Raw genomic sequence first — 15,819 nt, forward strand, 5'->3', positions numbered from 1 at the left:
ACCAATAATTGCTTAATGGATGGAATTGTACGTTGAGAATACGTTTAGTGACACGCTAACAATTGTGAATGTACTAGAGTTGTATGCAGTTGAAAAGAATGTGTATTTATGTAACGAGACGCTTCAATAAGGAATGTTAAATTACACCAATACAATCCAAAGGTCAATGCTTATCTGAATGAAAACTGAACAAATGTAACACACAGCTACGTAAAATATACACTACACCCACAACTGGGTAACTGCAAAAGAAAACTATTGTGCCTTGAGAAAGCACAGGTAGGGGACGAAACAATAGCACTAGCCTCCTAACAGGAGAACGTTGGCACCATGTGCAATCTGAAACCAAGATACTAATAAACTAAAACCTAAACATACAAATCAGGACTCGAGCAATTTACTTTTTAAACACCAAACAGTGCAGGCGCAGGAACCAGATTTAGCATTTCTTCCAAAATAATTGTCAAATGTACTCTGCTTTGATGGTTTAATTTTAACCGAACTAAAGCAGTGTTGATGAGGATGACGAATTATATCAAGTGTTTTACTATATGGGGTGAGCTAGATAGAGCAGGTCGGCCTGGACAAAGTGGCTAGCTCGAGCTGCTATACATATCATCACTACCACTAAAACTATGACTCAAGGCCAGCCCATACCAGAATTGTTGCCTGGTTGAGGGGGCGGGGGTGAGTGGCATCTTCCTGCATGCAGGGGCACTTGCCTAATAGAGCAGAGAGCATCATTCGTGGGACCTCTACATGTTTACCACTGTTACTTGCCTCCGCAGAGCATGGCCTGCCAGTGGAACCTCACCAATACCTTCTAAACACAAGTCCTTCTGTACGCTCCATATTTACATGGGCAGCTCCTTGTGTGCTCAGCAGCAGTGAGTGGTAGCCCTCCAAGTGATATGTTGGGTGAGAAGAATTGGTTTGGAAAATTTAAACCTGAGGCCCCCCCTAGAGTCCATAACTCAGAACTGACCCAGAACTCCAGTGCAGTAGTGCCCAGTATGTGCCTTTTTTTCAAGACAAATAAACTGAGCACTAAAGAATTTCCCTTTATTTAAATAAAAATAACGGTCTGGTTTATTTCCCGGTTCTCTTCACGCTAAGTATTATGAAGTCCTGAAAATAGAATTGTATAACACAGATAGGAACTTTTGGGCTGATATTTGGTATGTGGGTATTTATAATCCTCAATTCACGATTTGGAAAACAATCAGACTGTTTTTATTCTCATATATTTTTTCAGTTCGCTTATGTGATTTGAGTACTTTTCGAGTCATCACTGTAAAGCTGAGCATATGGAGTATTATTGTGTCTCTTTAAATAAAAAAAATAATGTGCATCAGGTAGAGCTTAGAGGGTACGTGTTCCAGTGTCCAAGTATATGTAGGACTCAAATCCAACTAAAGTGTGCATGTACAGGTGGCGGGGGAGTAACGAGATATTAGGCCTTCAAACCAATCAGAAATGAAGAGAGAAAAACAATTGTAATTATAGTTTAAGGACTTAGGTCAGGGAAAAAGAGCATCGTACTGCAAGAGGCGTTGCTAGGGGTGTGTGCCTGGAGGGCGGGGTGTGCTGTAGCCCTGCGTCTTTTGGTGGTAGCCTTGGATAGAAGATGAGGGGCTACAATAAAAAGGCTAGCTAGCCCCTCTTACTTAATTTAGAAACCTGCGTGACGGTTTTATGTTGTGGTGGGGAGGAGGCAGGATGCCAGCTGGGTAAGGTTTTAGTGTCTGGGGGAGTGTAGTGAAGCAGAACACCAGCTATGGTGTTTGTGTTATGGGTTTGGGAATGCAGGGTGCCACTTATGGGATGTAAGGATATATGTGGGGTTTTATTGCCAGCATACAACATGCAGCATGGAAATGTATCCTTACAGGGACTTGCATTACAGGGTTGGGGAGGTGGGTATCCATGTATTCTGTGGTGGCTAATCAGTTACGGTGTCAGGGATGGGTAATGCTTTTTTCGGGTTGGGCCTGAGCCATGTATGTGTCTTGCATTTTGGTGATGCAGCCCTCCAGATATTACCTATTTGGTGGCTCGACCCGCGTTGGCTTTGGGGGCCAAGCTAGATCCCTTGGCTTGGCTCTACCCATGACTTCTCTGGTTTCCTCACTTACATGTCTAGGGAAGAATGTCAGAGACGGTTTTTCCAGAATTTGAACATATGCATGCAGGCTGCACAAATATATCTGGAGATCAACATGTATGTGCACCTAGTGCCATGGTATAAACAGACCAATCTGTTATATTAAATGTGTTCTCTTCTGCTCAACAGTAACCTACATGCTAAGTATACAAATCCTGAGGCACACTAAGTCGAATAATGCAGAAAGCCATCTACCACGTCATTAACACTCCTGTTTGTGTCTTAAAAATAAACGTAGAGTTTTCAAATCTTGCTATATGTTTTAAAGAGTGCCATTTTTCATTTCTGAATATATGTTTCAAATGGAGAACTGCAAGTAGGAGAATGAAGTAGGATGTGATTTTACACCAGGAGAGCCTTAGTGATAATGTCACATGCTTGTAGTCTTTGCTTGACACAGTCATGCATCCTATTGCTAAACAGAATTTGCATGAAATGTTGCAGTTGCTGAAAAAAAGGTAAAAATAACTGCACATAAAACAATTGGTGTTTATGGGCCAGTCAGCTCTATAAAGTTAGAAAAATATATTTACTTTGTGATGCAGTTCATTTAGGACTAGGCATGGAGTAAGAACTAATGTGGGCTTTCAAATGCACATGATCCATCAGAGTCCTAATGACTCAATTGTTCACACTTAACATGAGCGAATATCTATCAGAGTAAAGGGCCCCTACTACATTGCATATGATATCTCCTACAGCGGTTAATTAACTAGCCGTCTATTAGAAATGCATTGCTCAAAACAGAGATAAGGGACCTCCTTACAAGTGTGGCGGTGCAGCAAAAAGAGTGGCGGTAATTCTGTTACCATCACTTTTTTTTGGCAGTAAAGGAATTGCTGCCATTTTTCCCACACAAGCATATTATAGGTTTTGGTGGATTTACCACTGGTTGAATTAACGCATGGTAAATCTCACTTGCAGCTTGTTGTTGGAGTTAAATCTTCCACATTACCTTACAAAATTGTCAGATTTGCCACATAGTAATTCCGCCTCCAATTCATCCATCAAATATCCTTGTTGATACCTATGGACTCCAAAAATTATGAATTACACCGGCCTACCAGCACTTGTAATCCTGTGGTAACTCCATGGGTCCAGGAGGCAGTAACAGTAATTGTGATAGGCCGTAATTGAGTAGATTTACTGCCAAATTACCATCAAGTTGCAATGAGGCACAATGTGTTAAAAACCTTCTGCAGCCCAGTGGGAGGTCCTGCAACAGGTCATGAGGAAGTGTGCCAGGCCACTTTGTACCACTTGACAGCTCTTGAAAAGGCAGCAACCGCTCAGCTTGGCCTGCCCAAAACAGTCCCTGTTCCTGTTCCCATCACTGGAGAGAAGGTTTGTGGGGTGGTGAATTTGGGATAAGCAGTGTCATGATGTGGGCAAAGGTGCCACTTCAGTCATAAGGTCTGAAACTATTTAGAAGGCAAGACTTGAGTGTCTTCCAATGGCCTCTGTTGCACAAGTGGCATAAGTAACCTGCAGAAAGCAAAGTGCTCTCAGGTCCCACATTGCTCCACAGGGATGAGCCATTTGATTTCCAACCTCTTTACTTTGACAGATTCTCTAGTAGCTGGAAGCACAGCTACACCAGTCTGGCACTGGGGATTTGTGGAAAGTAGGCCACCTCCACCAAGCTCAAAGTACTTTCACAGAAAGAAAAGACCATACTTTAGTTATCTCTGCAAAAAACAAAGTTACAGCTGAGTTTCAGGGACTGGCTATCTAAAGGGAGACTGGATTGACTTGATAGCGGACCAATTGCTTTTATTTCAAACTGATTGCTCTATATTTAAAAATGATTCGCTGATTTTTAAAAAGATACATTGAAGTAGATGCTGTGAAGAAGAATGTCAACATAAGGAAGTGATACAATGGTGAATCCTATCACATGTGAGATGTGGCATTGATGATAGACCAAAGCTGGGTGAACATCTACAGAAGGTGCTGATGATTTCAGAAAACGTAATCGACAGAGGATTAGTAAAAATATTCAATTAAAATCACAAATGAACTAAAAAAATTATAAATCAAACCAAAACAAAAAAAAAAAATCTATAAATAGTTCCAATCACTACATCTTGTGGAGAAAGAGTAACTCAATGTGTATTTTCTCATGGACACTGCACGTATCTTAAGTTCCTTTGGAAGTAATCTGCTTGGTTACTTCGGTTGGAAAATCGCTTATGTTGAATTGAAGGCCTGGCACTAGGCTTCTGGAGCACGGAATGAGCAGGCAGTATGGCACGCTAGAATGAGATACCAGCACTTATTGTGGCAATAAGATCCGAGGTGGGGGGCCAATACCACCCCAGGTAATGCCCGGGGCTGTAGTTAACAAAGCCCCCGGGCATTACCTGCGGCGGTATTGGCCCGCCGCCGAGGGTCTTATTGCCATTAGTAACCCGGCCCATTGCATCGGGGTGCCAATGGCATTTTTTTCTTTTCCGAAACCCAAAAAAAAAAAAAAAAAAAAAAAACAGCAAGAAAAATGGCCGCCGCCATGAAAAGGGAAAACGTAGTCCGTTTTCCCTTTCCATGGCAGCCATCGGGAGAGCGGACGCGGTGGGAACAGAAGTGTTCCCAGCGCGTTCGCTTCCAAGACCAGAAGAAAAAAGAATGTAAGTGGGGTCGGGAGGGCGGAAGGGAGGGGATGGGGAGTAAGAAAAAAAAAATAAAAAAATAAAAAATAAAAAACGTACCACGGTCTCCAGCGGGGGACGATGGAAGCCTCCAGCCGTGTGGAGGTTCCCATCGTCCTCCGCTGGACACTGTGGGATAGAAGGTAAGTGGGGTGGGGAGGGAGGAAGGAGGAGGGAGGAAAGGCTTGGGGAAAAAAAAAAAAATCTTACTCGAGTCCCCAGCGGGGGATGAAGGAAGCAAATGGGGGGGGGGTTAGGAAGCGGGGATTGCCCCGTTTCAAGCCTCCTCATTGGCTGAGGGGCTGCCATGCCCCTCGCCAGGAACAGAGCAGCCAGCACGCACGGCGTGGACGGGTATACCGTGTGGTATGTACCTGCTTTATCAAATGAGGCCTTGCATGAAGGAGGGATTTCCTATTTGAAGAGGAGGTGAGCTCAGTCCTCTTCATCAGCTTTAGGATGGCTGGGGGAGGGCGTTATATTTGTATATGGTTGGCTTAATTGATGCAAGGATGTCAGCAAGATCCTGGGGAGTGAAGGCAAACAGGTTTGTTTCTTGCGCTGCGGAATTGAGGGATTTTTCAATAGCAATTGGTTGTTGTATTTCATTTATCTTTTTTGATTAAAAGGTTGTTCATACATTGCATTCTTCGGTAGACTCAGGGATTACCGGGGCCGGCTGTGGGTATGATCCGTGTTTTACTGCTGTAAATCTCCTGTTTTTAAGGTAGTCACTGAGAGTGCCTTTTCCCAAAATCAAGTTCATATTATTCTCTAATGAAACAGATCATCTTCTGTGTCTTCTAATCTCTTCCTAGTACCAAAGCTCCTTCCTCCATGACCCAGGCAACCGTCATGCTTGAGCATCTTCCATTTCCCACTCCATCCCTCCTGGATCCTTTCATGGCATCAGTACACTTCTGAACGAAGTTACTGAAGACTAGTCCTGCCTTATAGATAGACTAGACAGCACCGCTCTTGGTATTATGATTCACTTAAGTCACATCACTGTAGCTGGCAGAGTGCCAACTCTGTCATTGATGTACTGGGTTCTGAATTCTTGATCTCATGCCCTCCATCTTTGTTCTCTTCTCATTGTCCCTCTGGACTCAGGCTGTACTGGATTGTATTAGAGAATTATATTTTAGCGGTTCCTTGCTAGGACACTGTTGATAGAGAGTCATCTGGTGTGTTTGTTCACAGATCACGGTGGAAAGTTTGAGTTTGGAGAATCCATTTAAGTCCTCTTAAGAAAGTCCCTTCTCTCGTTCTGAGTCTTTCTCCTATGGAGGTTATTTCCTAAAAGGATTTAATGGAGATCAGGCACCAGTCATTTTGTATCTCCTTTATAACAGGAAAGCAACCAGTGGCTCGCCAGATGTTTTTTCTACAACCCCCATTAGCCCTGAGTGAAATGCACAAGGGTGAGTGATCATTGCAGATGTAGGCAAACACATCTAGAGAGCTGTAGTACATCCATCTTCATTTCTCTCTCTTTCCTTTTACCTCACAGTTCTTGCTCTGCAAAATAGCTGAATCACAAATCTTAGGGCTCCAAAATACTTTTAAGATGCCTCAGGCATGATACAAGAATAACCAAGGGCTTTCTGGACAACATTTTGCAGCAAATCTGAAGTCACCTTACATCATCTGTGGACCCACCAACCAGTCTTTCCCTCCTTCTGGGATTATCCGATAAAGGGAGAAGCGTGGCTATTTTCACTGCAGTGCCCTTAACCACTCAAACGTGATTAGATGCATACCACTTGCATTGGGCTTTTTTTATGCAATTTCCATGGTTATGCGTGAGTGATGCCAGGACCTATATAGGAAACATTTCCAAGCCCCAAAATGGCCATTTGTCTGGGGCACATCAAGTTGGCTGGCTCTCTGTGTGACCTACCAAGCAAGGTCATCTTACAAGGTCGAAATACACCTGTGACGATTGCTTGAACTGTTGGACTGCTCTGTGGCGGTGTTTGGAGCAGTGTATTTGGAGTCACAGTGTCGGCAGGAGCCTTTCGAGTTGCGCTTCAGTTGAAGTCTTTCTACACGTCCTATTGCCAAGAAGGAAGTGTAATTTCATAGAACCACTAAAGAGGCTCAGAGTATGGCACAGTGTGTGGAGCAGTGCGTTTCGTGCTCAACATGTTGTAGATTTCACCATCATGGTGGTGAGCTATTACATGTAATACACATGTAAACTTGTAATTTTCAATTGTCTTCTGACTGAATTGCTGAGCTCCAATGGCATTTGGAAGTGTGGGTCAAGAAAAGTGACCCATAACCCAAATCTGTTCTGCCTAACACATCAATTATTGACATTGTTTGACTAACAACCGGCTCAGATGGAGTTTGTAAGTGTGGATCCTGTACTTGACTCATAGCCTTCTCTCTGCGCGGCTAAAGAATAAACGTTGCTAAGGACATTGATTTTGTTTGCTGATTTTTGGACTCGTTTGTCTGGCAAAGTCTATTTGTATTTTGGGACTGCGGGAGCGTGGGCCTCATTTCGGATTGGTGTGAGCAGTGTGTCCTGGGCTCTCGTGGCCTTGACAGTAAAAGAGATCAAGTCAGTGGAGATTATCGGCTTTGGCAAGATCTTTTTCCTTCATTTTCTCTATCCATTAATGGCTGCTCCTCTACGTAGCAAGTCTCTGGGGCTGATCTTCCCTCTTTCGCCCCCTTTCTTCCATTGATTCCACGTCTGAGAATGTATTATCTGATGGTCCCTTGATTACGCATAAATCACAGGGCCTTGATACCTTTTAACAACTTGCAATTAATCTTTTGATACCGCCAATGGAAATTTTGAATAAGAGATCGATTTCACCCACTACAGTGGCATTGGATTCTATCGGGTATTGACTTCTGAGGATTTGAGCACAGTTGCAGCACAGTTGTGCACCACAAGCGCATATCCCTGAGGGTCTTGGCGATGTTGCAACTAATCAAAGGGGTTCTACGGCGTGTCTCCACCGAACTCCGAACTCTTTTTCCATCTCTGGAGAATTCAGTGATCCTGGACGAATCCTTTTTAAGACTTTGTAGAGACATGGAAGTTTTACAGGTCAACAACGTTTGTCCAATGTCACCAAACGATCCGGTGGGAGGGGGAAGGGGAGAGGGAGGGGTTCATCAACCACAGCCTTTATCGGAAACCAAGGGAGGGCTTTTGAATCTGTAAAATCACATAATCATCATAATTTTGATTTTTTTACTCCCAAAAATATTAAACTAAGAAGACAATCAGAGGTGGTGTCCAGTGGTGCACCAATACTGGTATCAGGAATGGTGACATTTTCTACGAATTCTTCCATCACTAACGTTGACCATATTCCTACTCCCACAACTAAAGATATTGGCGCTGACCCTTTTACTGGTCTTGGTACATCAGAAGTAAGGGATCAGGATAGAGATATTGCTTTACTCTCGCTAGATTCTTTGCCTTCTACTCCAAGGTCTGCACTGAGACACGTGAAGGGTCAACAGACTAAAATAACATCCTTTTTTGCAATCTTCTGACAAACTTATATCAGCTAATACAGGAACCAATCAAAACATCAATCAGGAGGGGGATATAGGAGCAAGTGTGTATAGTAACATAATTCCAGCACCATCCATGGATAGTTGATCAGTTGGGACCTCTGCACAAAATATCGCTCCGAAGTTGCCCCTAAACTTAGTAGGGACCATCAGTTTATGGGCCAGACTTATGCCAGTAATTAACACTATTCCTATAGTAGGATGGGAATGTACCATTCAGAGTAATGAATTGAGATACTTGAATAGAACTAAACTGTTGGATATTTTTTTAAACAGAGTCCTCGATTGAGGTCTTTACAGAGGACATCAACTTTATATCTCTTCCATTAGCACCTAACAATCGTATGATCTCCCATTTTCACTCAGAAATAATTTCCAATATGGTATGGGATCAGCATCCTAATTTACATTCCTTGGGCTTTGAGCTACACAAGGTCTTTAGAGTAAGCCAAGTCCTTTCTATCGACTGCTTTGCAAGGGTGATCGGGGCACTTGGATCAACACACGATGTTAACTCCTCTTTCACTGTGGTAGCTCCGATCTCAAATATGTTTAAAGAGGGACAGGATTGGTCTTGGATTAAATCAGCACTACCTTTGCCCTTTTAAGGCAGGGACTGATTCAACCCTAACCTTACCTCTATTAAGGTGCTTTCATGGAATGTATATGGGTGTGCAAACTTGAATAACATTTTCAACAACTTAGATTTTATGAGAATGGCTAATATTCTCATGCTTCAGGAAACAGTGGCAATGTCTCAATTTGGCTTGAAGGGACATTTGACCTACGTCAAGCCTTGGAAATAGAATCTGAACTGTTCCATATTTCAGAAGTAGTTTTGGCTGTATCTCTTACTGCATATACAACAAATTCCAAAATACTGTTGGTAAATGTATATTGGAATCGAGCTAGACAAACCATGATATCTTTGCATCTGGTTTGTTTGAGGCTTTGTTATTGGAGGGACAGGAGCATGCCATAATTGTAGGGGGCAAGATTAACTAATTGTGCAGAGGCGTCAAGGTTGAATTCTTCTCCTGTTATCCCCCAAGCATACCAGACTATCCTTTCCAGGAGGGGTGCGTGGGATTCCTTTTTGGCCGATGGAGGTGTTGTTCCATATAGCTTCCACCATAGTTAAGTGGCTCAGGGGAATGGCATCTTGGTGGATCGATTACTTCTATGTATTGTCCCAATTAAAAACTAAATGGGGGCCTCTGAGAATTTAAGATCCACATGTAGGAGACCATCTTGTTATGCATTTTGTAATTTAATCTGACCACTCCGCACACAAGTTAAATCCTGCTTTGGCATGTGTCTCTCCCGATAGAAGCTGTCTTACTTTGAGGTGGAATGATAGAATGTGCCAAAATATACATGTCTTTTGTTGGGTGCAGTTGACAGACTGAGTTGAACAAGTGAGAAGACATCTTGTGGGAGGGTTAAGGAGTAAAATGAGGTCATCATGGAATGTCTAAAATGTAATACTCTGTACTATTAGGAGTCTAAAAAAAGATACATTGTCATCAGTTTGATACAAGAATTGTAACATCTAAGAGGGAAAACGCAATAGAATAAGACATCTAAAACAGAGGGGGTTACCTCTTAACGAGTATTTGATTTCTAATAAAGCCATCTGCCAATGGCATAAGAATTTCTTAAAATCAGATTCATATATGAATGACAAATTATATTGAACCATATTTTGGCGAATAACGCACAACAATTTTGGACATGCATAAACAACGGTTTAGGTTCCACACATCCAAGTATGGATTGTTCAATTTTGGAGTCCAACTGGGTGGAGTTCTTTAAGAATATGTTTCATCTACCCAACGTGTTTATAGGTTTCCAGGACCCTACTGAGGGCCCGATAGTGTTTGGTAATGTCCATGGACAAAGGAAGACCTTTCTTGGGCCAGCACCAAACTGAACCCATCTAGGAGCCCTGGCCCTCATGGTTTACCACGTTTTGCACTAAGGAATACGCCAACTTTGTGGTCAGCGCTTTTAACACAATGCTTTGAACATATTTTGAGACACATATCATCCCTCCATCTTGGCCTCAATCGATTGTCATTCCCCATTTATAAAAAAGGGCGACTCATCTTATCCCAAAAATGATATACCCATCGCCGTAACTGATGCCATAAGCAAGGTTTTTGTCCTACTCTTACTAAGAGATCTCAATGTAGCTATGTGACAATCTGCCATCCTTTCCATTTCCAAGTGGGATTTAGACAAAACATGTGCACACAACTCTACTATCTTGGCCCATTTATTATAGGGTACAAAGAATAAGGGTGCAGGACCAATGTATATGGCTTCATTGGATATGTCCTGTGCATTTGATTGTTTTGTGCATTCTGTCCTGTGGTCAAAACTGCAGAAATTAAATGTCGCCCACAAGTTGGTTCAACTCATTGCACTTTTACATAAAAACTTCCATGAAGATTTGTCTATCTCGGGAAGGTGCGATGTCCAAATCTGTTCTTTCAGAATTTGGCCAGGGATGTATACTGGCGCCTACCCTTTTCAATGCATATGTGAGCGATAGAGATGATGTGTGGAACGCTAATGACTTCTTTCCTGTGAGGCTGGGTCACTTAAGGCTGCATTGCTGCGCATTCGCAGATGACCTGCTATTTTTTGACAGGACCGCTTTGGGTTTAAAGCACAAGTTGAATTTGTTCCATCAATATGCCATAAGAAACAATTTACAGGCCAACGGGTCTAAGTCTAAAGTGGTGATATTCTCAAGCAAAATGAACCCAAAAACTATGTGGTGGTCTTTGGGTAGTGAGAGAGTGGATCGGGTACCCTCCATAAGATACTTGGGTTACAATCTTGTGAATACTTCAATTGTAATGTGGAAGACCAATTTGACGGCGAAGCTCAGTCCATACATTTTCCACATGAAATGTTTATTTTACAAACTGTGCAAATTCTCTATTCTCTCTGCTTCGAGATACCATCACTCGAAGGTAGACAGTTTTATTGTATGGGATAGATATGTCCAGCAATGATTTGGGTGACTATGTGAATGCTCTACAAGGTCAATTATGCAAAGGGATATTAGAATTGGCTCTTTCAGTACCAATTATTGGTCCTAATTTCTTTACAGGTCCACCATCTATGGTGACAGCTGTTGAACTATAGCAACATGTGCCAACCCCCAGACAATTTGCTCTATAGTGACTTCAATAAAATGCCAAAAGATTGCTCTATGCACTCATTAAACCTTTATAATTTGAAAAGGCAGCAGGTATTGGTGTGCATGGGCTCATCAGAAGAAGAGCTAACCAATCATCTGGGAAAAGTAAAATTCAAACTCTTTACGCATGATTGGATGCCGAAACTTTACTCGCTGAAGACATATTCTTTGTATTCAGAGTATGCGAAATTTCCTCACAAAAGAGATCAACCCCGACATATTTAATTTGTTTTCCCTGCAACAAACAACATACATTATGCATGTGCTTTAGTCTCAATCAGCTTTTTATGAAAGAACAGACCGAATACTGGAATTTGACTCATGCAACAGACATTACGATGACCTGCTGAATTTGCAAATGTTCTGAATCATCGGAAACTGTACAGCATTGGGCCACAGAATGTCTGAACCTTGTGGTGAATAGGAAAACTGTGTTTTATAAAAACTGGGATTGCTTTGGCACAGATAATTTATTTTAGTCTAGGCTGATGTGTGAGGGAAAATGTTTCTTTAACTGATATTGAAACGGTACTCCAGTGATTTTCTTAACTGTGATGTCAATTTTGACATCTTTTTTAATAGGTATGCGTTTATCTTTTTGATACTTTGTGTATGGTTTATTGCAAACTATATCACAATAAAATAAAAACATATCTGATCATTTTGGGAGAAATACCGTTTGTGGCTGTTGTTCAAATTGAATATTTGTCTCTATAGGTTGCTTTTGAATAAATCTATACTAATCTATACTATCGACCATTCAAAAAACTGCTTTTAAAATTGTGCGACTTTCCACAGGTTGCTAGTTCTTTTCAGCTTGAAAGCATGGCTCTCCATGCGTTGCTAGTTCTATTCATCTTGGAAGCGTGAGTCTGCATGGGTTGATGGTTCTCTTCTTCTTGAAAGCATTAATCTCCATGCATTGCTAGTTTTCTTTACCTTGGAAGTGTGACTCTCATGGGTTGCTAGTTCTCTTCATCTTGGAAGCAGGACTCTCGTGGGTTGCTAGTTCTCTCCATCTTGGAAATGTCACTCTCGTGGGTTGCTAGTTCTCTCCATCTTGGAAATGTCACTCTCCATGGGTTGCTAGTTCTCTTCATCTTGGAAGCGTGCCTCTTCACAGGTTGCTAGTTCTCTCCATCTTGGAGGAGAACACTAACTGCCGTGCCGGCTGAAGAGGGGTCCTGTCCCTCCTCCTGCTCATCACTCTCTAGCCCCCTCCCCAAAAGGGGCTTCCCTTGGTGTATGGTACAGGTCTGTGCAATGTGGAACATTTTTACTCTTTTCTCAGTTGTCGGACCAAGTTCCACTGAGAGTGATCAGGCTGTGACAAATCTGAACCCCACCCCCCCACCCCAAACTCCCCCATCAATGAAGGGACTGCCAACACATCGCGCGTCTCTGCTATTGAGCACAATTTGGGAAGAAATGGTGGGTTACTAGATTTGTGTTGTTGGACTATGCACATTGCTCGCTGTGAACTACTACGCTGAAGACCACTACTTGATGCGTGGCTGTAGAGTCCATTAACTAGGTACTGACAGGAGCCCACTGGCAGGCAGGGCCGGTGCTAGGAAAGTGCAGCATGTGCAGCTGCACGTGGCCTTGATACATGGGGCCACATACAGAAGCGGACCCTCCGGGAGAAAGAGGGTCAGCATCGTAGAATCTCCAGTGTGGGTGTTCCGCAGAGCCCAGGAGTTGTAATTGGGCTTGTTGAAATAGCCCAATCGTCTCCATCCACAGAGGGTCCTAGAAAGGGGTGCTTGCAGCCCTTTAAAGACCTGCAATTATTTTAGTTTTGTTAAAGGACTGCCAGCAGCACAATTAGTCATTTGTTCTTAGTCCAGGTCCAAGTGCTATTTCCTTTGTATATGTGTAGGCATTTGGCAATGATGGCTGGGACCTTTCCATTTGAAAGACCCTTCACATATAGTTACCTAGCCAATAGGGTTCCCATCAGTGCTCCCTTTTAAACGTTAGTCAAGATGCAATGCTTTGCATTAGTTGATAAATGTTCTTAACACCATACACAACAGCACTCTGGAAGTTTGTGACAGAGGTCATATTTATCCAAGTGATGTTACTAAACTCTTTTCTGTAATTCTCAAAGTGATTAAAGTAGTGTTGTAAAATAAAGATTTTTCAGGCTTGTATTATTTTGCATTATGGGATTTCTGGTTTTCCAGTCAGCATGTGGATTTTGAAGCTAAAACAATATCCTTTTGGCTGAGCATGTTTCTCTAAGAATGTACATATTATAAGATTGCCTTAATCTGAGATGTATATTTTGCAAGTAAACTATCATATTGCCCACGTTTTCTGAGGCCATCCGTCAGGTCATCCAGTCCTGTTTTTCCCTTTGCACTCTGGGATTTGCAGTCTTTTTTTTACCCATTTGATATTTAACTAAAAAACTACAAGTCAAAGAATTCCAAGCATAAACAGGACTGGGTGACTTTCTCATGCATGGCCATATAAGACAGTATTATTGTAGGTCTTGAAATCCAAAATGAAAATATTTGGAACAAGTGGAGTTTAGAAGGCATGTGCTCAAGTGCCTGAACTGTAAAGTGTGTGAAAATCCCATTTTCACTGTTTAACCACAGTGTCTGATGCTGGGCAAATAATGTAATCCCTTGTAGTAGAGAGGACTGGCCTCAGCAGAGCCATAATTAACGTTGTTCCCATGTTGTTGCCAGCCAACAAAATGGCATGGGCCATCCAGAGTACTGCACCACAGGACCAGTGGCAGGGCTAGGGTGGGCTAAGGGGCCTGCCATCCCCCCCTCGAACCTCCTTGGTACCTAATGCATGCCCAGTGCGCCCCCAGCCTCCCACTGGATCCCTATTATCTGCCCCCCCCCCCACAATCCCCTGCACCAAAAGCTGCCTCCGCTACTGCACAGGAGAATGAGTGAAAGGCTTTGCTATGCCCCGTTATGCGTATTTATTCAATAGTGTATAACACATAGTCTAGCATAAAAACAGCAAGCATCTATGTGTGTGTGTTAGCGTAAAAGGACTGGTGGAGGACAAGAAAGTTCCTTCATACTCAGTGTGCCATAAATCAAAATGCATTCAGCAATGATAGTCATTGGCTTAATGTGCCTACTGCTGAGCTGTATGTTTAAACTACCAGCCACAGGTTCTAATCCTCTCAAATTTCATTCTTCTGAGTTCAGGTTGGAGTGATGACATCACAGGAAGTAACGACATATGCAAATTAAGAGGCCTCACAATTACGTTGCCAGACTTGCTCCCCAATTCCGAGGGCCGGCCCTGCTTGCAGGAACAGTCCCAAGCTAGAGATTACAGTACAGCACAAACATTCACCAGCTACACCACCAATTTGGTCAGAGATTACAGCACAGCCTCCAATGCATGCGTCAAAGTGCATGATATGCGCTCATAGGTGGATACAGCACTACTCGCTGCGGTGTACATCATAGGCACTCAACAGATACAGCACTGGCCTGAGTGTAGATCCAGGCAGGGCATTTACTCGCCAGATCTTGAGCCTCGCGTTCTCTAATCGCTGTGACTCTTTAAATGAGCGCTTGCCTTCTTGGCACAGCAGACGTGTCACTCACCGGCTGCTGAATGATGTGCACGCGCTGGGATGTGTGCGGGTCCCCCGGCTGCTGATAATATAAATTGCTCTCCCCCGGCCACGCAAAGGACATGCTGAAATTCGGCAATTGTATTTCTTTGCGCGATCAAACTTTGCAGTACAATAAACAATCCGGCACACAGAAGCACTAAAGAAACAGGAAGCAAGAACAGTACACACACACACTCATAGCAGCAGCAGCGCGCGTTGCCATGGTTGCAGCGTGTACACAGGGCTTTTTAGGAACTCGTAACGGAGCGGATTCAGTAAAGGCTCACGTCGCCGGGTCACGTGGAAACAGTAGTTTGCTCCCAGGTGCAGGATATTCCCTTCCTTTATCCCGTGTAGGAGCCAAACAGGCAGCAGGATTGCGCTTCTGTGGGACGCACAGGATTACGCATATTTACCACAACCCGAATGAATTAAACATCGTGCCTTAGACACACAGTTCATTCGGAGTAACTTCTTTAAGTAATCGTCTTGAGTGCCCACTAAAATGGTTCACGTCAGCTCAAAACCGTTTTTATTGATATTTTTTTTAAAACAATTCAACCGAACCCGACTCCCTCAGGTATTTTTTTTTTCTTGTTAACAGCAGTTCAGACGACCTCCATTTTTGGTCTCTTTAAAAATA

At 42.9% G+C, this 15,819-nt stretch overlaps 1 protein-coding gene across 2 annotated transcripts in view; it reads right to left on the reverse strand.

The window, feature by feature from the left end:
* PRR29 (proline rich 29) overlaps positions 1–15,496 on the reverse strand; it is a 566,376-nt gene extending 550,880 nt beyond the window's left edge. Inside the window, exon 1 of one of the 2 annotated variants that reach the window (XM_069634035.1) lies at positions 15,166–15,496. In XM_069634035.1, coding sequence (XP_069490136.1) covers positions 15,166–15,258 — 93 coding nt within the window. In that variant the 5' untranslated portion in view covers positions 15,259–15,496. The remainder of the gene's footprint in view (positions 1–15,165) is intronic. The other variant, XM_069634036.1, reaches the window with a different exon arrangement.
* Between the last annotated feature and the right edge of the window lie 323 nt (positions 15,497–15,819).

This window comes from Ambystoma mexicanum, chromosome 13 (assembly GCF_040938575.1).
Source record: "Ambystoma mexicanum isolate Mex_15411 chromosome 13, UKY_AmexF1_1, whole genome shotgun sequence".
NCBI lineage: Eukaryota > Metazoa > Chordata > Amphibia > Caudata > Ambystomatidae > Ambystoma > Ambystoma mexicanum.